This window comes from Panthera onca, chromosome E1 (assembly GCF_046562875.1).
Source record: "Panthera onca isolate mPanOnc1 chromosome E1, mPanOnc1 haplotype 2, whole genome shotgun sequence".
NCBI classification, from domain to species: Eukaryota; Metazoa; Chordata; class Mammalia; order Carnivora; family Felidae; genus Panthera; species Panthera onca.
This window is the reverse complement of record NC_138352.1, coordinates 57,504,570-57,527,243: the sequence shown is the minus strand read 5'-3', so window position 1 is coordinate 57,527,243 and position 22,674 is coordinate 57,504,570. Positions and strand designations below refer to the sequence as shown.

Genomic DNA, 22,674 nt, shown 5'->3' with positions numbered 1-22,674 from the left:
CCCTTGGTAAGAACCACTGCTCTGGCCATTTTCATCCCATGTCGGTTTTCTGTGGGTGTTTCTTGCTGCTGTTGATTGCTTTTTGCTTGGCCAATCATGCTCCTTTTCTTCCCTCTTTCTGTTTCTTCTAGGGACATCTACGAGAGGGTAAATGCCACCTATCTCTAGGGAATGCCATGGCGGCATGTCGTAGTTTCCAGAGAGCCCTAGAACTGGATCACAAAAATGCTCAGGCACAACAGGAGGTATGGTTCTGATCTTGTGTGTATGGAAAAAGACAATGTGGTATAGTGACCTGAAAGTCAGAACTGAGAGCTGGAAAAAAAGAACTGAGCTAGTTTCACTCCTGCCACCGGCCACACCTGGCTAACTGTAGGCAGTCTCATAGTCAGTCTGAGGCTTGATTTTTGTGTATGTAGACAGTTTTGAGTATGATTTATAGGTTTAGGAATCTGTGAAAATTGGAGGGTTTCTGAGACTCCTGGGGGGTGGGCAGATGCTGTAAGGAACTGATGTGAATGAAGTTGAAGAATCTGAGTAAGTTCAAATCCTGATTAAATTGGTAGCAGCTAAAACATGTTTTAGTTCCGTTTCCATATATACCCTGTTTACCTCTGGTTGCATTTTAGTGAGAATCTGGAAACTTCTGCTCGACCTCTGACAATGCCTTGCCCTTGTTTTATATCTTTCAAGGCATGATTCTTGTGTTCTTGACTTTAAGTTCAAACTGAGGGTGCAGGTTGGGCTTTACCCTTTTAGCTGCATCTTCACCAACTTGATTTGTAAAGTCTGTGGTTCTGATTTTCTTGAACTAATAATTCATCAAAGCCTTAATTTTTGTGTTTGTTGAACCTATAACTTCATTAAAACTTTCCTTATCTGATTTTCTGGTATAGTTCAAGAATGCTAATGCAGTCATAGAATATGAGAAAATAGCAGAAACGGATTTTGAGAAGCGGGATTTTCGGAAGGTAAAGTATAACTATGGGGAGATCTCACCTACCCTTTGTCACAAGGTTTCGTGTGTGCGTGCGTGTGTGTGTGTGTGTGTGTGTGTGTGTGTGTATGTGTGTGTGGTATAGTACACAAGATCCAGAATAATAAGTTACCACTTTATTTTGGCTTTTTTTTCTTTTTTTTTTTCTCTCTCTTTTAAAGACTGTTTTTTTAAGAGCAGTTTTAGGTTCACGGCAAAATTGAGAGGAAGGTAAAAAGAGTTCTCCTATGCCCTCTACCCCCCCTCCCCACATACATAGCCTCCCCCATTATCAACATTCCCCCACCAGAGGTACGTTTGTTACAGTCACATTTTTGACAGTTGTGAATAGAGCTGCTCTGAACATCTGTGTGCAGGTTTTTGTGTGGGCATAAGTTTTCACCCCTTTTGGGTAAATACTAAGAAGTGCAGTTGCTGGATCGTATGGTAGAAGTATGTTAAGTTTGCAAGAAACCACCCAAATGGCTGTACCATTTTGTATTCCCGCCAGCAATGAGTGAGAGTTCCTGTTGCTCCACATCATCACCAGCATCTAAAAATTTTTTGGGCCAAGGTACTTATTTTCTTAATAATATTTGGCTTTATGATGAAAAGCAGTAATAGTTTACTTGAGTTTGTTCCTGGTTTTGATATAAGATGGTAGCCTAAAAGTGTGCTGCTAATAGAGGAAACACTGGTTGGAATTAAATATTATGTTTGGATAATCCATTTTTATTTAAACAATGGGAGCTAGCTCTAACTCTTGCTTTATGTGAACTGGATGCAGCTGTAACTAAAAAGGAGAGGCTCCTTTTAGATTCTTGAACAGTGTATGTAACCTGTCATCAGTACCATTTTGATATTAGGCTTTTTTGCTTTTTAAGTTTTTATTTAGAGAGAAAGCGTGAGTGGGGGAGAGGCAGAGAGAAAGACTCCCTAGCAGGCTCCGCACTGTCAGCGCAGAGCCCAGTGTGGGGTTCAAACCCACGAATTGTGAGACCATGACCTGAGCCAAAGCTGGACGGTTCACCGACTGAGCCACCCAGGAGCCCCATTGCTGTTAGGCCTTTCTATGAAAACCCACTAGTCTCCTTTATGGGGCCGTGTGACAGTCCCATGAAAATTAACGTGCCAAAAAGATTGCCCTGTCTGAAAACATGCGAAGGGTATAAAAGTTTGAGATATCTTTCTAGATCTTGTGTATAGTGGTTATGCCTCATCTGTATAGTTCTGAATTCTCTTCTTTAGATGATATTTTGACGTAGCTTTCATTAGTTTCACAAGGGACGGTGAATGGCTCCCAAAAAAGTTAAAAACCACTGATCAGGATCAGTTTTCAGGATCACTTAAAAGAGGTTTGTATTGGATCGGTTGAGTGGTCGACCCTTGATTTTGGCTCAGGTCATGACCTCATGGTTGGTTTGAGCCCTGAGTCAGACTCTGTGCTGGCATTGTAGAGCTTGCTTAGGATTCTCTCTCTCCCTCTCTCTCTCTCTCTCTCTCCCTCCCCTGCTTGTGCTCCTGCTCTTTCTCAAAAATATAAAATAAACTTTAAAAATTAAAAAAAAAAAGTTTGTGTCATCCAGGGAACATGTGAGAATTTGCTCAGTGCTTTCTGTAAAAGGGACTCAATAAATGTTTGATAAAAGGATACAGTTAAGAATTATTCATAAGTCAAAAACTGTGCAGGTCTTTTATTTGGTAATAAGTATTTCTGATTAGCTTATGCAGAGTCCCAGCATTAACTTATCAGCATCCCTCTTCTGTCCATTGGTTTTAATAACCACAGTGTCTTTGTAATAACCACAGTGATTCATAAGTTTTTTTGTTGTGTGTGTGTGTGTGTAGTTGGAAAGCGATTCTGCCTTCTGTCATGTTTTCTGAGGTTTACATAGGCAAAAGCTTTGTCTCAAAAGGCAATCTTTTGAGTTTCTTTTCTCTCTTGCCCACTCTGGAGCCAGAATCCCCAGTTTGTGACAGAATCCTCTGTTTGTGACATCCCAGCCCCCCCCACTGTAGCTCATGGTGATGTCACAAATGAAGAATTATGATCCTGGCAGGGGAAGCAGATGAACTTGGAAGAAACAAAGATCTTCTTTGCCTGCAGCTGTCCCTGGTCGTGGGGAGATGGGGGTGGGAAGTGAGGCACTGAGCTTCAGCTCACACTCCACTGACCCGACGGGCAGAACCATCTCCGCACAGAGCTTTGCGAAGGCAGCAGGGTGTGGCTGCTTACATTTGACTGCTTCACCTCCCCCCCAATTATTTTTCTGTCAAAGGGAGAAAAAGTCAGCACCATGACTCTACTCTACATCATATCTAAAACTTCATACAGTCCTGGGACTTCCAGGATAGTAACCCGTGCCCTGAAAGAGAGGCGCCCCACCACTGCTCTGAACCCTGCAAGGAGTCTTCCCAGTGGAGCAGAGCAGCTCGTGGGGTTTCCCTATTTCCACATATTTTCAAATTAAAATTTTTGAATAGGTGCCATTCATTGTTAAAAGAAGTGGAAACAGATACTCAGTGATAGGTATTCCCCCCGAACTTGATTTCCATCTGCCTAGTTCTCACCCACTAAAGTAACCACTGTTCTTGTTTCTTCTGTTCCCTTCCAGTTCAGTTGTACACATATAAGCAAAGAGAAGCATAGATTTCTAATTTTTTTTTTTTTTGCATGAGAGGAAGGAAATAATGCTGTATACTGTTCTATACCTTGTTTTGTTTCCCCCCTCCCCCACTTAGTAGACCTTGAAGTCTTTATTAATATATGGAGAACGTCTTTATTGTATTTTAGAGGCATGTAGTATCCCATTATATGAATGTCTAACCAGTTGCCTGTTTGCTGGAATTAGTCCTATTTCTGCTTCTGAGTTTTCAGACTTCATCTCTTCCTGATCCCCAGGGCCAGATTCTGAGAGGAAATGGGTGTCCCTTAATTGCACATTTCTCCTTTGGGTCATTTATTACTGGACAAGAAGGTGATTCAGCAAGGATCTCCCAGGAATAGCAGCTAACCCAAAACTGAAAGCTCAGAGAACAAACTTCTGAAGAGAGAAAAAGGGTGAGGGCGGGGGGCACCAATTTCTGCTCAGGTCATGATCTCACAGTCCGTGAGTTCGAGCCTCGCTTCGGGCTCTGTGCTGACAGCTCAGAACCTGGAGCCTGCTTCGGATTCTGTGTCTCCCCTCCCTGCGCCTCCCCTGCTTGCGCTCTCTCTCTGTCTCAGAAATAAACAAACATTAAAAAGAAAACGGGGAGGCACCTGGGTGGCTCAGTTGGTTGAGCGTCCAACTTTGGCTCGGGTCCTGATTTCTTGGTTTGTGACTTTGAGCCCCACGTTGGGCTCTGTGCTGACAGCTCAGAGCCTGGAGCCTGCTTCAGATTCTGTGTCTCCCTCTCTCTTTGTTCCTCCCCTGCTCATGCTCTGTCTCTCTCAAAAATAAAGTTTAAAAAAAATTTTTTAAGAGAAAATGGGAATACATGGAGAGTCTTTATCAAGCTGAAAGATTGAAGTAATCCCAGCCACGTGCGTGTGTGAGAGAGAAAGAAACTTGCCTTTTAGTTTGTGTAGCAACATGTTGGGTACAGTACTCTGATTAAGTCTATTAGGACCATTTAAAATGCGCCATTTTATTGGTATATTCTGTACTAAGATAGAAGTGGAAGGGTGGCCACCAGGGTACTTAGTGAGACATGAGGCTCATGGCACAGGGAGGAAGGAACTGTGAGCCATTCTGATCATACAAGGAGTAATGAGTCTACATCAGGTTATTTGGGGTATCCTTGTCTTACATAATAGGCTAAACATGGTGAGTTAGGCAGAGTAGCAAATGAGTCTACATTAGCAGAATGTGATTCTGACCACAGTCACTGGATATGATTCAGTGTGGAGGCAGCTTAGCATGGTGATTACAGTTACAGGCTCTGAAGTCTCAGTGTGAGACCCAATCCTGTTTCTGTCACTTACTAGCTTTGTTGACCTTGAACACATTACTTTATTTCTGCGTTTTCATTTAGTTTCTCATTAACAAAATAAGGAATTTCATGAAATTACTGTATAAAATTGTTGTGAGCATTAAGTGGGTCAGTATATAAAGTACTTAATGTTTGCTGTCATCATTATCATTTGGATCACCTGCTCTCCTTGTTTCAGTGGTTTAATCAAATGACTTAGATATGTTCCTAAACTCTGATATCACTTTCCTTTGAATCTGTTTGTTGCCTGTGGCCAAACTAAAATGAAGATGTTTCTGTAGAGTCCAGAATGAAGAGAGTTATTTGCTTTCCTTCTCCCCATAGGTTGTTTTCTGCATGGACCGTGCCCTAGAATTTGCCCCTGCCTGCCATCGCTTCAAAATCCTCAAAGCAGAATGTTTAGCAATGCTAGGTCGTTATCCGGAAGCACAGTCTGTGGCCAGGTATGAAGTCGGGCCAGTTCGGCCTTGACGCACCAGATACCACTGGACAGGTGCCGTCTGGCAGCTCTCTACAGCAGGAGCTACCATATGTCCTGTAGGTAGGCCAGCTTGGGCTGATCAGTCCTTTGCAGGTCATATGGTCTCTGTTGCAACTGTTCACCTCTGCCACTATAGTGCAGATGTGGCCATCGATGATAGATAAGTGTATGATGTGGGTAGGTTTCAGTACAATTTTATTATATAAACAGTAGCAGGGAGGATTTGGTCCTGTGGGCTGTAATTTACCAACCACTGTTCTAATAAAGACTGAGATGCATGAAGTGTATTAGAGATAAATATAGGTGGTTCATTTGGGGAAGGTATTGGGATCTGTCTACCTTTGGATACTTCCATACTAGACACATGGTCAGGAGAAAAACTGGCTATAGTAATCACAAATGTTAGCGATGGTGGAGAGATCCAAACCACAGCTGAGCATGTCCCTTTACGGCTATTGCAGTGACATTCTACGAATGGATTCTACCAACGCAGATGCTCTGTACGTACGAGGTCTTTGCCTTTATTATGAAGATTGTATTGAGAAGGCGGTTCAGTTTTTTGTACAGGCTCTCAGGATGGCTCCTGACCATGAGAAGGCCTGCGTGGCTTGCAGAGTAAGTTCTAGGCCCCACATCTGAGTAGGAAAGAAAGCTTCCTTTTTGAGCCTTTAAGAAAGTCACAAATAGAAGATTCTAAGACCACGTGAAATGTGAGCATGCTGGACATGCTTTTTCCACCTTGCCAGGATGCTTGGTCCTTTCCTTAGAAATTATTTCAGAACTACTTTTATTTGCCTAAAGGCAGATGTGATCATATATGATCCTCCTGATACTAGGTGTGTGTTTTTTTTTTTCTTCCCTCGGTAAAGAAAAAATAGTAATGCTTATTCTGGGAAGTGGAGGTAAACCCCGGGTGACACAGGTCTCATTGGTATTCTCTTGTAAATCTTGGTTTCCCCTGTCCACTCCGTAGGAAGCACCAGTGAACAGCAAATAGCCTAGGTGGTGGGGTTGGAGGGGAGGGGGATAAGGATCTGTAAGATGCTAAACAACAGGGATCTGAGAAATTGAAAATAGACTCGGGCCTCTCTGTACGGTGGTCTGAGATTTCCTGGATGTGAACTAACCTCCCTTTGCTTTTCCCTGTAGAATGCCAAAGCACTTAAAGCAAAGAAAGAAGATGGGAATAAAGCATTTAAAGAAGGAAATTACAAGCTAGCCTATGAACTGTACACAGAAGCCCTGGGGATAGACCCTAACAATATAAAAACAAACGCTAAACTCTACTGTAATCGGGGTACGGTTAATTCCAAGGTAAGCACTCGGTCTGGGTCTTGGGGCCTATGGAGATATGTTTAAGGGGCATCAGAGAGGTCTTGGGGAGTCTGCTTAATAAGGACAAGCCACACGAAAGGAGAATAGTGGTTTTGGTTGAGATCTCAGCTTGTTAGGAACTTCCTTTTGAGAAGCAAGCTTTTACCTTTTTCCTAGAATTTCAGGGCACTTGAGGGACAGCTGGGAAGGATATTCCTATCTGGTCTTCCTCAAGATCCCTTCCTTCCACTAAGGGAATGGCTAGAGGCTTTGGGATAATTTTTTAAGCAAATATTGTTGCTGCTTTTTGCCAAAGCGAGTGATTGTGGCTTCCTCGGGAGTGATTTGGAGGAAATTAGAGTATGAAGCAGGCTTAGTTTTTTTTGTCCAGCATGCTCAGCTGAAAATGGTCTGAGCGCCCACTGCAGTGCTGCATACCATGAGAAACCAGAGCAAGCTCTTGCTCTTGTAGCGTTCCAGTGGTCAGAAATCAGTGATTCTTACTCCTGTAGTTAGCCTTTTGGAGAGTGGAGGGCAGGAACCACCCTTAAGTATTTCCATGTCGTGTTTGGGCACCACCCTGGAATGGCAGAGGTGGCTTATCCTTGCCCATAAGTGTGCCTGGCTTCCATCCCTTAGAAGAGAAACCAGTTTTGAAGCCAGTGTCCGTAGCCCTCCGAGATACTGGAGGGCTTTCTCAGTGACCAGAAATGAGTGTGACAGGGGCCTGGTATGACTGATCCTCTTAGAATTGTGAAGCCGTGCTCACAGCTTCTGGGCTCCCTCGGTCACCGAAGGTGTGAAGTATGACTGCTCTCTCTCTCCTGAAGCTTAGGAAACTAGATGGTGCAATAGAAGACTGCACAAATGCAGTGAAGCTCGATGACACTTATATAAAAGCCTACTTGAGAAGAGCTCAGTGGTAAGTGGTGCTGGAGGGTGAGGGGAAGAGGGAGTTGCTGCCGGCCTGCCAGGGGGATTGCGTTATGGATGCTGAAGCAGCCCCAGGGATGTTGTGAGGTCATTTGGTCCTTCCCCCTGCCTCTAGGTGGGATTGTTCCAGCCCTAGACTCTCTTTATAGACCTCCAGCCGAGGAGATTGCACAGCTCCCTCAGTCTCCCATGCCTGTGTCTTACGCCCCTCACGGTCAGTAAGTTTCCTCTGATGCCTGACCCAAATTCCTTTTGTTAAAGTTTAAATCCATTTCCTTTGGAGATTGTATTTTGTATTGTACACTTTTGCTCTAACTTGGCACAGTGCTTGGCACACAGTAGGTGCTCACTCAATAAATGTTTTGTCGAATGAATGTATGTTGCTTCAAAGAGGAAGACAGAGACAGTTGAGAGTTCTGCTTCTCCTGTTTGTTCCGGGTTACAGAAGACAGAAAGGAGTTTAAGCTGGCTCAGCCTCCCAGCAGTATAAGGAAACCCTTTTTGAAATACCTCTGTGACTTGGAGACTTATGAGCCAGGATGTGCCTGCCTAGATCTAGTGCCCGGATTCACCTTCAGAATCGGGGTGCTCCCCAGCTTACATGTCCTTCTTACTCTTGGACCCACCAGACTCTTTTCTGCAGACAGGAACCTTAGCAAGGGCTAGGAGAGACCTCCCCCAAATCCATTTCTTCTTATTTCAGATTATTTCCCAGACAGAGAAGAACAATTCTATCTTAAAATTCCAGAAGGAAGACCTATTTGTTGTATACTAATTCTCCAGCATTCGTTCGTTCCGTTCCTTGTCCTGAAATGTCACATCCAAAGAAGTGGTGCTGCTACTGATGCCTGATGAGCCCTTCATTCTTCAAGCTCCTCAGTCTCATTGGTGCAGGGTGTGGCCTGCCTCCCTTTTAGTTTTCCCAAAATGATCCACTTTTTTTGAAAGCAGGAAAAGTGCTCCTGTATGTGGTGCTTTTTTTTTTTTCCAAGTGGATTTCTAAGTAGATGAGTAAGTCTATCAAACAGAAACGTACACAGAATTGTATTATAGATCCTGAAACTAGCTGTCCATCATCTCATGTTTGCAAACTGCTGGCAGGCAAACATGGAAGCTTTGGAAGACAGCAGGCACCCTATGATCCAGCTAAAGACTAATGTTAACAGATCCAGAATGCTATGTGCACGTTTACCGTGATGTTATCTGAAAGAGCAAACAAGGAGAATCCCCTAAGCGTCTAGTGGGGCGGGGGTGGCTATATATATGACACTGTGTCAACTCAGTGGATACTCTGCTGTGTTTGAACAGAGAATGGGGAGAGAATATTCTTGGTTTGTTAGCAAGATAAAGGGGTGGACAATTCTATCTTGATATGTGTTCAATGAAGAAAAATCAAATGGCTTTAATCAGACAACTGACAGCTTATCTTTGTGGTAGAAACAGAACTGTCCTCTGAGTGGCTCTGCCTTTGAGATCCCACCACGGGGCACAGCGTGCACTTTGGGGCACAGTTGGCCAAGAACTTGGCAAACAGTCCCCTCAAGCAGCTGGGACTGACATGAAGTAGTGGAGATTAGTTCAGGCCAAACCCTTACCAGAGTCCTGACTGCTACCTCAACTTATCCCTAAAGACGGGGAGATGCCAGATTTCTGCTACATCTCCCATCATGCATTGCAGTTTCCCATTTTCCCTAAAGCTCTACTTCTCTGCATTTTCTTCAACTTAAAAAAAATACTTTTTAAAAAATAGATGTATAGTTTTCATACAGTGTTGTAATGTTACAGGTGTATGACAATAGAAAAAAAATTTAAATGGAAAGATGTCCTTGAATTTAAAAAACACATTAAGTAAAAATGTAAATCATTGTAATACAAGCTTGTTTAATACATTCCAAAAGGGCATTGAAAGTTCATTAAGGTTATGTATCTGACAGATCATTCTACACCTGGGACCATCAGCTTATATTACTCTTCATGCTGTAAATGGGTTCTCTGAGCTCCTGGTGACATTTGTGCCCAGTGTCCACAGGGCACTGGTTTTTGTCACCATTGTTTAATTAAAATTGTAAATCAAGATGTTGCCAGAAAATCAGAGATGCCTAAGAAGTTGGGCTCTGTCTTGTCAGCCACATCAGCAGCACCCCTCTGCTCTGGCCTCTAAGCCCACCGGGGCTCTGATGTTTGCAAAGATGGGACGTGTGGTGGCAGTGTAGTAAACTTGGTCTTTGTTGGGCAGCAGCTAGCTGTGCCGCACAGTCACTCCTGCTGCCCAGCCGATGGGGTCTGTCTCTGGAACTCCTACACAGTCTGTTTAATCGGTAGGCCAGTCTTGGCACCAGTGATCTCATCGGGACATGGAAAATGCCACTTTGCTTCTGTGGAAAAGAAGGTCTTAACAGGTCTGGCAATCAGCCTTTCAAGTTAGATTCCGCCCATCTTGGGGCAGCCCCCCCTCCCCTTTCTTCTACACTCCTGAAATAAAAGCAAGCCTGCGTTTAGAGTCTCCTTTTTCTCTCACTTACCTCCATCTCTCAGATTGATTAGTCTCAGTGGAGGCATTTGCCAGCAGCCACCATCTTGAACTTGATCCTTCTAGTGGCTCACTAATCCCACTTGTACTCTGGATTGGAGCTGGCCCTGCATGTTTATGGCACTGCAGGTTTCAAAGCTTTTCCATATTCACCGCTCTCACTTCATGATCTTTTTCTGTTGCATTTTAATCCCAAGTAATCAGTCAAGTAGGAGCCTTCACATTGCCTTGTCCTGTGGCAATCCAGATGCCTTTTGGTGGCTCTGAAATCAGAAGGAACTTTCTCCCCTTAGTTGCTTTCTGCTCAAAGCAGAGTATCACTTTGCTGGTTGGGTGCAAGTGGCATGAGACCTGTCTCTTTTTACTTGAGGAACTGGTAGTTAATTTTTTCTCACAGCTAGCTTAAGGATTCCTGTTTCATGAAGCATCTCAACCGAAAGTGTGTGTCTCTTGCTTGAGCCGTGCCTCTTCTCCCAGAGTGATACTGAAGGTGATTGCTGTTTATGTTGATGGACCGCCCTGTATTTCCTTTTCAGTTACATGGACACAGAACAGTATGAGGAAGCAGTGCGGGACTATGAAAAAGTGTATCAGACGGAGAAAACAAAAGGTAAAGGTGTTTGAGAGCCTGTTTCTCAGGGAAATGTGAGGTCTTACTCATAGGCCCTACAACTGGACATAGGAGTAGTTTGATTCACGGATCAGGGACATACCTGGGGCTTATTTGATCACCAGCCAGGAAGAAATTAACAGAGACCCCAAGTGCAGGACAAGGCACTTATTTTCTGGTCCTATATCCTGTCGCTTTTACTTCCTTTTATGTGTAATGAGGCTGATGTGCAGAACTGAAGTATGAGTAGATTTGTTTTTTAATCTTCAGAAAGAAAACACCATAAAAGCACCTGGTATGTATGGTTAACAAGGCTTCTGACTGCAAGGCATCTGGGTTAGTAAGGGAAACCAGAGTCACATTTGTCCATTGACTCTAGATGTCTCCTTCCAGAACACAAACAGCTCCTAAAAAATGCACAGCTGGAACTGAAGAAGAGTAAGAGGAAAGATTACTACAAAATTCTGGGAGTGGACAAGAATGCCTCTGAGGATGAGATCAAAAAAGCTTACCGGAAACGGGCCTTGATGCACCATCCAGGTAGAGTGGGTGTGGGGAGGGGACTTGGTGGGAAGAACGAACCAGGACTCAGTCCAGAAAGTTCCCAGCTCTTGGGGCGCCTGGGTGGCTTAGTTGATGGGGCATCTGACTCTTGATTTCGGCTTAGGTCATGATCTTGCGGTTCATGGAATTGAGCCCCGCCTCAAGCTCCAGTCTGACAGCACGGAGCCTGCTTAGGATTCTCTCTCTCCCTCCTCTGCCTCTACCCTGTGCTCACCTGCTCTCTCTTTCCCCCTCTCCCTCCCTTTTTCTCTGAAAATAAGTAAACTTTTAAAAGGAAGAGGGGCGCCTGGGTGGCGCAGTCGGTTAAGCGTCCGACTTCAGCCAGGTCACGATCTCGCGGTCTGTGAGTTCGAGCCCCGCGTCAGGCTCTGGGCTGATGGCTCAGAGCCTGGAGCCTGTTTCCGATTCTGTGTCTCCCTCTCTCTCTGCCCCTCCCCCGTTCATGCTCTGTCTCTCTCTGTCCCAAAAATAAATAAAAAACGTTGAAAAAAAAAAAAAATTTAAAAGGAAGAAAGTTTCTGGCCCTTCAGCGGATAGGTAATAAGGTGTTGCTAAGTTCCATACCCTCCAAATTTTGGAAGTACCACATTCTAAAATTGGACATAAAGTGGTCTTTCTCTTCAACTTTTATTTTCTTGTGACCCTGAGTTCTTCCTATACTCCTCCCTTTAGATCGGCACAGTGGAGCCAGTGCCGAAGTTCAGAAGGAGGAGGAGAAAAAGTTCAAGGAAGTTGGAGAAGCTTTTACCATCCTCTCTGATCCCAAAAAAAAGACTCGCTATGACAGTGGACAGGACCTGGATGAGGAGGGCATGAATATGGGTGGTGAGTTGGTTGGGGCAGCCTGGGACGAACCTGACCAGTGTGGATCTTTAGAATTTTTCTTAAGACACTCCAACGGAGAGTCTATCTAGTAGCTAGTGATGCATAGTGATTTGTAAGGCACACCCTAGATAAATACCTGTAACGTGTGAGGCTCTATGATGGGTGCTGGAAATAACAAAGGTGAATCAAACAGGTTCCCTGTGCTCTGAGAACCCAGTCTAGGGCTTTGCAAACTGGCCCACAAGCCACTTCTGACCTCTGACCCCTGGATGTGAAATCCCAACAAGTACAGTCAAATGTAGTGGGTGCCCAGGGTGCAGAGGACATAAGCACTAGCAAGGGAAGGCTTGGAAGTGCAGAAATAATACCGTTGGGGAGCTGTAAGGGGCTGAATGTAGAAGAATAGAGGGTGTTTGAGGCAGGGGGTGCTAAGGCATGAAGCCCCAGAGTAGCTGGATCCCCCTGCAGGGGCTAGAGTAGGCAATATGGGTTTTTTTCCTGTTGGTTAGAAGTTCCCCCCACTGTTGAAGGATCCTAAGTAGGGGAACTATGAACCAGAGTTAGGTGGCAGAATATTTGTGGTGGCGGTGAGGAGAGGCGCTTTGGTGCGGTGAAGGGGGAGAGAATCGGAGGGCACAGTGGGAGGGCAGGGCTTGATTCATGTCTGTGTTGGAAGAGGGGAAGGATGAACTTGAGTGGCTTTGGACGGCTGACTGGATGGAGCCATTACCTGAGCTAGGGGGCCCGAGATGAGCAGATACAGAGAGGCAAGGAAGAATTTGCATCTGGATACAATGTGCCTGCTGGATCAACTGATGGAGATGCGTCCTCTGTGGACTTTAGCAATGGAGGCGCGGGTAGGGGCAGCAGACCTGCTGTGGCCTGGTGATGAGGGCACAGTACTGGAGTCAGGCAGGAGTTGGAATGTTCAGTTCTATTGCCTTCACTGGCCACGTGATCTTGAGCAAGTTACTTGAGCTCCTGCCTGGTTTTGTTGAGTATAAACTGGGGATGATGTAAGGCATGCAGAGTACCGAGCACCACGACTGGCACCTAGTAGGTGCTTCATAAGCCATGGCGCTTTTTTTCTGGCATTTAGTCTAGACAGCATGGAATCAAATGAATACAATAAATCTTAGAACTTACTCTTCCATTTAGTGTTGTTAGCACTGAAGTGATAGATTTTAGCCTTTTCAGTAGCAGCCCAGCATTATAGAGAGACAGTGTGAGGAAAGTCTTATGTAAGTGCAAATGGCATCCCACTTGTTGTGAAGAAGATCCAGCAAAGTAGGTGGAGGTGAAGAAAGCTTTCCTTCAGGTTTGCGCTGGGAAGAAGAAGGGAACATGTCCCAGGAGTGGGATTAGGCATGGGGGGTGGGGATACGTGTGCCCACCCCCATCAATGACTTTAGGGAAAGGAGGTGAGGGGTGTGTCTGGGAAAGCTTGGGGGCCCATCTGCCATGTCATCCTAAGTTCCTTTTCAGACAGGTCTAACTTGTTCACCTTTTGCCCCTTCCCTGTTTCTCATTTTGCTGCACAGATTTTGACGCCAACAATATCTTCAAGGCATTCTTTGGCGGTCCTGGGGGCTTCAGCTTTGAAGGTGGGTATGCCCACTGCTCTTGGGAGCTTCCAGATCACAGGCCCATAATGCAGCTCCCCGCTATGGGAGAGTCAGGGGGGCCCTTAAGTAGAGGCGACAGAACCCCCATCCAGCAGGGTACCGATCCACACAGGTGCTGCTGAGGATGGTGGTAGGGAAGTTCCTGGGTGTACCATGCCTCGGGACCATTGGTGCCCCACCTCTGCAGGGCCAGGGAGGCGTTCACGCGGTCTAGTACCAGGGCCTCTCCAAGAGTGAAGGTTAGAAGCTGCACAGACAGCTGCTCACCTGCTCCCCTTATACCCCCAGGCCCAGGCTTGTTGATTGACTTGGCAGCTTTTCTGTTTGAACTTGAAGCAGCCCTTGAAGACTTTCCCGTCATCAGAGCAAAGTGATCTTCCCACACAGAGCCAACTAACAAGCCCTTCTTTTCCCTTACAGCATCTGGTCCAGGGAATTTCTTTTTTCAATTTGGCTAAGGAGAGGAAACCATCCAGAACCCAGAAAGTGGAGACTTGCTCAGTGTAACCTTGAACGTGGGCACAGTTCACCTCCTCCCTTCATCTCATCTCCCCATCCTTAGAGCAGTTTCGTTTTCTTAGTTGGATGCCCTGTGTCTGTGTGAGTGGGGGGAAGGAGAGGGAGCCAGCGCCGAAGACTGCGGGGAGGGGAGGGAGGCGGGGGGTGGACAGGGAGGCAGCTTGTGAATTTTTGTTTTACTGTTTAACTTTATTAAAAAAGAAAAAAAAATTAAGAGAATAAAATGTTTTGACCCTTTCTGGCACTTTGCTCTGGCAGCTGCTTTGTGTCACTCCAGACCCAGTGGGCCAGAGCTGAGCCCCCAGCACGGAGCTGGTGCTGGCATGGATTTCAGGCTCAGCAAGCTGCCCCACAGGGGATGTGGGCACCTAGGGCCTGATGGCAAGGGGATGCTGGCCGCCTCTCCCAAACCTGTTGAGCCATGTGAGTACCCAGCAGGCCCTGAGTATGTTGTTGGGCCCAGCCTGATGTCAGTCATGGGGAAGTTGAGTTCAGAGAACGGGTTTATTTGATGTAAGGGCCACCACAAATCACCAGAGGCTGTGTGTGTCCAGAGCTCACATGGAATGTGGCTGGGCTGACCCAGACCCCCTTGCTGTCCTATTGCCAGTGTAGGCTAAGGGAGCTGGGGACCAGGACAAAATCCTGGCCTCCCTGACCCCCAGGCCCATTCCAGGTGGGACGTGCAGCTCCTGGGGCACAGACGTTAAACTCACACGCTTAGAGACAGCATTCTTAGCATGTACTCCTCACTTTCTCCACTGGTGTCCCTTTCTGTGTGGGTGGCAAACTGGGGAAGGAAATAGTGGTCAGGGTCCTGCTATCCGGGTCAAGTTTAGTGTTTGTTGCAAGTAATCTTTCTAGGAGTTCCAGGCAGAGACACTTGAGACTTTGGCTGAAGCTTAGACTTTTGGCGCTTCGGTAGTAGCGATGGCTGGGGAAAGACTGTGGACCAAACAGGTAACTTAATTTCTCTTCCTTCTGAGCCCCTGCCCCTTTCCAGTCTTCCCGCTTTGTCGCCGAGGCCATGGTGACAGGATGCCCGAGGTAGGCCTGAGAAGCTCCTACTGGCCTGTACAAAACTCCTCAGTGTCAGGTGTTGCCTTGTGTTTAAGGGTGGCCCGTCCCTAGAGGACTGAAGGACCCAGACTAGGGACCGTGGGTCTTGCTGGGAAGGCCCTCTCCTTGCTTTGGGCTGGCACACCTATGGGCCCACTGCTGCAGTCAGTGGGGGAGACAGGCTCTGCTCCACGTCTCTCAGACCCAGGCAGCCCCCACTTTCTGTGCCCGTCTAAGATCAGCCTCTCTCCGTTCTGCCTCCTCATGAAAGCCAACACTGTTCAGCTGCCCAGCCTCACCACAGCTGTGCCCGGCCAGCAGAGGGGAGACAGGACCGATGGCCCCACGCTGCGGGACAAAGCCAGTCCTGATACGCCAACCCCGGCCCCAGGGAGGCCTGAGCTGGGCACAGAAGGGGTGAGAGAGACTGCACGCGGCCAGGATTAACACGGTTTATTTCATTGTCAGTCTTACAAGTCACTGAGGTTGGGCAAAGCCAGGATAGTAACTCGAGCACTTTCGTCCAGTAACAACTCAATGAGCAAGGCCCTATTACTGAGCAGGGGGCAGCAGAGGGCACCCCAGGAACCGCAGCACAGGCACCGATGTTCCAAACCCCTTCCCGGAGGCACCAGGCAGGGCTTGGCCCTTAACAGCCAGGCGTCCGCCCCACTGGCTCTTGGTCCCCACCAACTGACGCCCTTTGGAGGAGGCACATGGGCCTACAGCGGCATTAAGGGGGCAAGTTGGGCTGGGCAGACGGCAAGATAGGAGCTTCCCCACCGAGGTACTTTCTCTGGCTTTGATCTCCCCATCCCCACAGCAGAGCCACACCGCTGGAAAGGATGGCCAGCCCATCCCCATTCCAGGAAGGGGGAAGCCCTGTGGCCATCCGGGAGTGGCTGTTGCTTACTGTTCTCTTTTCTCCCCTACTTATCCACCTGTTCCCTAGTTACAGTGTGGAGGAGGAGAGGACAGGCACTTAGGGCCAAAGGTGGGACGTACACCCCTTTTTCTACTCTGGTAAAAAGCCCCAGACTTCCTGGGGCTGCAATGAATAAGATCCAGGGTCTAAGCCCAGGGATTCCCCCCCACCCCGAATCCATCGCCGGTTTCCCACAGCCACAGTGACCGCCCTGTGGGTACCTGCAGCTCTGAGGTGACCCCCTCCACCCCGCTGGCCAGCTCTGGGCAGGGGAACCAGTAACAGGCAGCTGGGCTCGGGGTTGTGGCTGCAGTTCCAGGCCCAGCTTGGCTCAGCCTGGGCAGCTTTGCTCTGGGTTCCTGAATGGTGCCTCCTACCCCACCTTGTGTTGAAAGCTTGGGCATTAGCGGGAGGAGGGTGGGCAGGAAAAGTTACAAGTTTTTAAAAAGTTACAAGAAGGTTAACTTTGAGTAAAAAAAAAAAAAAAAAAAAAATCTTAAAGATGAAGCAGAAGGCATGCTTCCCTCTCCCCGCTCTCCCTGTAAGGAGCAAGGGGCTGACCGCGGCAAGGACACTCAGATGACGGTGCAGGACTGGAAGGCACCCCCCTTGCGGCTGCCGTGCGTGGGCACAGGTTTGCCCTTCCCGTAGTACCCCGTGAAGATGGCCCTGACCTCCATCTTCTTGGCCAGGCTCAGCAGCCAACGCCCGCTGCCCAAGGAGTAGAGTTTGCCCCGGTGTAGCTCACCCACCTCCTCGCCTCGGCTGCCCCCCTTCTCCTGCCGCACAATCTCCAGGAGGTCAATGCCCGTCTGCACGGCCTCCACGTCCCCCGCGCAGCCGAGGGTGATGTGAGCACGGCTGCCCCGGGGCAGGCTGTCAGAGGGGGACAGCTTGTCCACGTCATTTGGCCACAGCGGCAGCTCCTGCTCGCTCAGCTCCACCCGGGCTCCGGCAGTCTTGGGCGTCACGAAGAGGGCAGTGACAGTCAGCGTGAAGGCCTTGCCGTAGGATTTCTTCACCACCTGTGGGGAGAGGACGACAGCTAAGCTGGAGGTGGTGGCCCCTGCGGTGGACAGCTGACCAAGGATGGACCTGACAGAGGTGAGCACGAGGCAGCCGAGCCCTGGGGGGAAAGCCGCACGCAGCCCGTGTGTTCCAGGAGGACATCTTTCTACGGACACCGTTCAGGCTAATGTGACAAAGCCAAGGTGCCAGAGGTGCCAGACATGGGCAGAGTTGGAAGCCAGACTCCCTGAACTCAGCCATCCCCCTGCCCACCAGCTGCAGGGCTCCGAGCAAGCTGTTTAACCTTGCTGTGTTGGCTTATTCACCTGTAAAACAGGGATGATACTAGAACCTACCTCGGTGCCTGGATTAAAGAAGTATCTGGGTGAAGACTCTAGAAGAGTAACAGGCATGTGACAAGTGCCAATGCCACTGCTATTCGGTTCATCCTGGTAATAAGCCACCCTGGTACCCAGGCAATATCCCAGAGGACAGGGTGGGGCCAGAAGTCAATGCCTTCAACCAGAATCTACCCCGTACACCTTGGTTTACATCTGATTACATGTCTGGTTATATCTGATTCTCTGAAAAAGGCCATCTTTCCCGACTGACCATAAACACGTCTCCACTTTTGCTCACAATCCCTTGTGTCTAGCGCAGAACAGGTGCTTAATAAATATTGTTACGCGCACGAGTGGTTGGGATGGTAGTGGACAATGTTACGTATTCGTTCATGCAGCTGTGCTAGGTGCCAAGAACACTACCACAAACCAAAGTAAAGAATGCAAGTTGGGGAGACCAATAAACAGGAAGATGGCTGCCGCGTCAACCTAGGCAGATGAGCAGGGGAGACACCGGGGAGGCTGGAGACAGCAGCGTGCGGCCGGGCGACACCTGCTGTGTAAGGACCACACGGCAGAGGCTAGGGCGGCAGCAGAGCGGGAGGGAGGGGTCTGGCGCCTCAAAGCCAACAAGCCTCACTATCCCTCCATGCGCCCTACTCCAGGGCAAGACCAGGCCTAGGACCCGGGGACAGGGATGTCAGAGCACCAGGCTCCCTGGGGGCAGGGGACACCTGGCCTTCCGGACTCCACACAAGCTTAGGCCAGAGCACGAGTCTGCTGCCGGGCATCAAAAGTAAAATGCTCTGGTGGGCGGGCCTTCGGGGTGAATGCACAGGCCGGTGGCGTGCTGGGCAGGGGGGTGCTCCCCAGAAAGGGTAGGTGACATCTGTGTGACTAAGCCTGTGGAGGGATGAAGGGAGCAGGAGATGCCATTTCTTCTGAGAGGCTGTCTGGTTTCTGGTCCCTGCCTTGAGCTGGCACCCATCTCCAGGAGACCCTGCCCTCTCCCCACCTCAGCTGGGTGTCCCTGGGGGGCACTCACATCCTGCTGGGCATACTCTTCTGCCCCAGCAGCCTTCCCGTAGTCACAGAACTTGGTTGTGCAGTGCAGCACGCCTGGGGGTCTCTTCCCAAAGTAGGTGACCAGTTCAATCTTCTCCCTGGGCTCATCCCCAGAGACAACTGCAGGGAGAGAGAGTGGGGCAGTCAGGGCAGGAGAGCAGGGGCCATCCCAACATCTGTCACCACAACCATGGAGGCTCAAGAGGAAAAAAAAACAAAAAACTGGAGATCAAACAGAAGCTCCTCAGTAATCCACAATAATTCACTCATTTACTAGGTGGTCAAACAGCCACGCCAGAGCTACAAAAAGGTGTCTAAATTCCCTGACTTCACATTAGTTATGCAGATTTTTATAGCTCTTTTCCAGATTTGAAAACTAAGGCACTTATAACCCAGGGACAGGCAGCAGAGGCCAAGGGAATCGGCTTCAGCAGCTACACGTCTGAAAGAGGGAAGCAAGTCATGAAAAATAGGGTAGAAAGGCAAAGGAGTGTTGGAACTGTGCGGTATGACGGAAGGAGTCAGAGCATAATTAATATCCCAGCCCACTCATAAGCCCTTCGGCCTGGGGCAAGTGATCGACCCTTATCTGTCTTTATCAAGTACCATCAGGGTGACTATACACCCATTTCCCCAGGGTCACTCCGAGTCGTGCCTCACTGCACTCAGAGCTTCCTGGACAAGAAGTTACCTGGTCACCAGAGCATGTACCTTGCAGGCCTGTTTGGTGGAGGAGACCATGCTTGGGATATGAAGAGATATTACGTGGCGAGACTTGGAGTATCCGGGGTTTCAATTTCCAGACTCTAGGCCTGTGGCTAGCTTCCGAGTCACTAGGTCTGTCCTATTTACTCCCAGAGTCTAGTCCCTGTGAGGATGTCGCTTACCCTCCCCAGGGGAGGGAGACCCGAGAGCAGGCCCATTACATTTCTCCTGCTGTGTCGCAGGCAGAAAAGGATTGTAGTTTTTAACGGTAAAAGCAGTTTCAAGAGGCAGCCACTCTCCAAGGCAGAGCCACCAGCTCTAACCAGGAGCCCTGCCTGGCCGGTGCTTTTCTGCCAAGCCATTCCGGGCACAGGGGTCACAGCTGGACGATGTCACCGTAGGCTCCACGGCTTCCTGGTTTCCCAGCATTCCAGCCTTAGGAGCCAAGAAGGGTCTCTGAGCAACGCGCAGGCACAAATCACCTGCCTCTGAGTGATAACACAGAAACATGGGTGGGGACACTGCAAGTAGAAAGATGGTCCAAAATGGGGGGAAACCAGTCTGAGACCTGGACCCATCCTCAGTGAGGTCACAATAGTCCTGTCAGTTTTGGGCAGCTTAGGATTCCATGGAATATTTTAAGTTTATATTTTTAGTAATCTCTACGCCCAACACGGGGCTCAAACGCATGACCCTGAGATCAAGAGCCAGGTGCTCTTCCCACTGAGCCAGCCAGGCGCCCCCTCCGTGGAATACTTTATCTCAAAAGATGGTTCTGCGGCTAAAAACAAGTTAGAAGACAACGGGACCAGATCCTCCCTCTAAGGTTATACGAAATGTTGATGCATTTCCTGTCTGTGTTTCCTGCCCCGAAGACAGGGTCAGTGGTCTCTATGGGGGGGGGAGGGGGGAGTAGGAAGGGCGCAGTGAGAGCAGAGGTGCCCCGGGGAGCGCCTCCCCCCACAGCCCACCGTGCCTCACACCAGGTGAGCCTCCACCTGCCTGCCACAGCCGGCTCCCAACGCGGGGACACCACGCGGTCCCGGGCACACAGCACCCCGTGCCCAGCGAGGGAGGCTCGCGAATGAGGCTAACCGCCCGCACCCTGGCCAGCCTGCCACCTACAGTGTCGCAGCTCCTTCTTGAAGGCCTTGTGGTTCCCCAGCTCCTCCAGGAAGGCCTGGCTGGCTTTGCGGAGGCTCTCGGAACTCTTCTTGGTCAGGAACCAGCCGAAGTAGAGCGGCAGGAAGTCCTTCTCCAGCCCCGGCTTCAGCTTCTTCAGCTCGTCGGCCGACAGCTGCCACTGATTCTTCTCCTTGAGCTGGGCACAGTCCAGCCGCCACGCCGTCTTGGGCTCCACCAGCACCACCTGGTACTGGTACTGGTCGGCCATGTCAAAGAGCTGCTCCAGCCGCTCCCGCTCGTGGTTGGTGTCGTCCAGCACCAGGACGCGGATGTCCCGGCGGCAGTAGGCCGCCAGGTCCTCGTCCAGCCGCTTGTACTCCTCAGAGAAGTCTCCTCGAATGCCGGGGTTAATCTTGTACGCGTCGGCAGACACCATCTTGGTGCCGTCGCGGTACCTGTCCACAATGACCCGCGCCAGCGTGGACTTGCCGCTCCCCGGCAGGCCTCGCAGGATGAAGAGCGTCTTGCACTCTTGCAGTGTGGCCACCGTCTCCTCATCCTGCAGGAAAGGAAACTGCAGCTCAGGCTTGTCCTTGGCCCCTGAGGATGACATTTTGCGGAAGAAGATCTTGGGCAGGAACGCGTGGCTCTTTCGGGAGAAGCTTCTATTCTGTGTGAGGAGGGGAAGAGCAGAGTCAGCCAGCTCGCCTGGGGCCACCCCGCCAGTCTCTCGCCCCTTGTCTCTGGCCTCCTTCGAATCGGGGCTCCCAGTCCTGAGTTACAAGCAGCCCCGGGGTTGCGGGCACCCTGCCGGGCGGCAGCTCAGACCTTTCCCTTCTCTGTAGTATGTAGCGGTCAGCTTCTGGTTGTAGAGGAGGGAGGGGAGAGCTTGTCTGGGCGCTCCTCGACTCTTAATTCCCTCTGGCTGGAGCTATAGCTTCAAGGATCCCCCACTGCTGCCACCTCTCAAGGGAAAGCGTGAAGTGTGCGCCTGTGGTTCTAGGCGAGGACCCTAATTTTATATTCCTGGCACCTATTAAGGATGACCTCTTTGGAGGTGGGGCTGCTATGTCTGGGCAAAGCCACAGCTGCCCTGGCTCTGGGTGTGCAGAGGAGGGTGGGGGTGGAGAAGGGTTACCCAAAGACTGCCTCCCTCCCCCGAACAAGGGCAGCAACAGATAATACTCTCTTGTCTGGGATGGGGGGGGGACAATGGTCCCACAGAAGGCCTGGTGGGGGGCAGGGCAGGAGAGCGCCGCACAAAGGGCCTCATTCACCACGCCTGCCACCTCCTCCTCTGCCCTTGCCCCCTCCCCCCCCCCCCCCCGCAAAGTCGTGGTCTTTGTGCCTGCCCCAGGACCGCGCGGTCCAGGGCACCTGCGTCCAGGGTCCAGCTCTGTCCACCACTTTGTCAGCGGCACCTCCCTGAGCCACTTGTTTTCCGCCCCGCTAAAAGCCACAGGTGGTAACGCTTGTTGCGGTACGCGGTCTCCCACAGCGGCTCCGCCCCCAGGCAGCAGCACTCCGAGCGCTGCGCTGGCCCTCGCTTTTCTCAGACAAGGCCCGCGGGCCGGAGAAGGCGAGGAATGCCCACCCCGCGCTACCCCCGACCCAGACTCGGTCTGCCCGGCTCCCGCGGCGCCCGGCACCCGCCCTCCTGCGGCGGCCGTGCCGCCCTCCCACTCGGCTCGCGTCTCCCCTACCTCGGGCTGCACTCCACGGCCCAGAAAGCCAGAGCTCAACTCCGGAACTTCGAGTGCTCATTTGCATGGCACTTCCTCCCGAAAATCCCCCCACACTCCCGTTTTCCGTAAGGGTACTTCGCCGGCCCGGCCCGCTCCCTCCGCTCCCGCCTCCCCGCGCCCGCTCACCATGATGAGGGGGGCGCCGCCGTCGCCGCCTAGGCAGGCACTAGCTCTCCGGGACCGCCCGCCTGCGCGGAGGGACACGGAGCCCAGCGGTGGCACGACCCCCGCGGGGCAGCCTTATATAGCCCGGGGGCGGAGCGCGCGGCGGGCCGGGGCGGGCCGGGGCGGGGCTCTCGGCGCAGGCGCGGCGAATCGAAACCCGAAACTGACTGCGCGCGGGAGGAAG

At 50.1% G+C, this 22,674-nt stretch overlaps 2 protein-coding genes across 5 annotated transcripts in view; one reads left to right on the top strand and one right to left on the bottom strand.

Moving 5' to 3' along the window:
* Nucleotides 1-16,830, top strand: part of DNAJC7 (DnaJ heat shock protein family (Hsp40) member C7) — a 29,456-nt gene extending 12,626 nt beyond the window's left edge. For all 3 annotated transcript variants that reach the window (XM_060646076.3, XM_060646077.2, XM_060646078.3), the window contains 11 exons: nucleotides 132-245; nucleotides 897-971; nucleotides 5,276-5,394; nucleotides 5,894-6,047; nucleotides 6,582-6,746; nucleotides 7,577-7,668; nucleotides 10,746-10,819; nucleotides 11,213-11,359; nucleotides 12,056-12,208; nucleotides 13,750-13,812; nucleotides 14,254-16,830. In XM_060646076.3, coding sequence (XP_060502059.1) covers nucleotides 132-245; nucleotides 897-971; nucleotides 5,276-5,394; nucleotides 5,894-6,047; nucleotides 6,582-6,746; nucleotides 7,577-7,668; nucleotides 10,746-10,819; nucleotides 11,213-11,359; nucleotides 12,056-12,208; nucleotides 13,750-13,812; nucleotides 14,254-14,291 — 1,194 coding nt within the window. In that variant the 3' untranslated portion in view covers nucleotides 14,292-16,830. The remainder of the gene's footprint in view (nucleotides 1-131; nucleotides 246-896; nucleotides 972-5,275; nucleotides 5,395-5,893; nucleotides 6,048-6,581; nucleotides 6,747-7,576; nucleotides 7,669-10,745; nucleotides 10,820-11,212; nucleotides 11,360-12,055; nucleotides 12,209-13,749; nucleotides 13,813-14,253) is intronic.
* Nucleotides 15,850-22,584, bottom strand: CNP (2',3'-cyclic nucleotide 3' phosphodiesterase). 2 transcript variants are annotated; one of them, XM_060646079.2, is made up of 4 exons: nucleotides 22,452-22,584; nucleotides 20,581-21,250; nucleotides 18,731-18,870; nucleotides 15,850-17,361 (listed from the first exon to the last, which is right to left on the bottom strand). In XM_060646079.2, the coding sequence occupies exons 1-4, from the start codon at nucleotides 22,452-22,454 to the stop codon at nucleotides 16,912-16,914; spliced, it is 1,263 nt and encodes a 420-aa protein (XP_060502062.1). In that variant the 5' UTR covers nucleotides 22,455-22,584; the 3' UTR covers nucleotides 15,850-16,911. The 2 variants fall into 2 exon arrangements, with proteins under 2 accessions (XP_060502062.1, XP_060502063.1); XM_060646080.2 differs by lacking the exon at nucleotides 22,452-22,584 and adding an exon at nucleotides 22,284-22,397.
* Nucleotides 22,585-22,674: the final 90 nt, after the last annotated feature.

Excerpts from the sequence above, each read along its gene's own strand:
- CNP (XM_060646079.2), bottom strand. Across the intron at positions 18,871-20,580 it reads CAAGAAGGAGCTGCGACACT|TTGTCTCTGGGGATGAGCCC; the intron begins GTAGGTGGCAGG and ends CTCTCCCTGCAG. Across the intron at positions 17,362-18,730 it reads AAGAGTATGCCCAGCAGGAT|GTGGTGAAGAAATCCTACGG; the intron begins GTGAGTGCCCCC and ends CTCTCCCCACAG.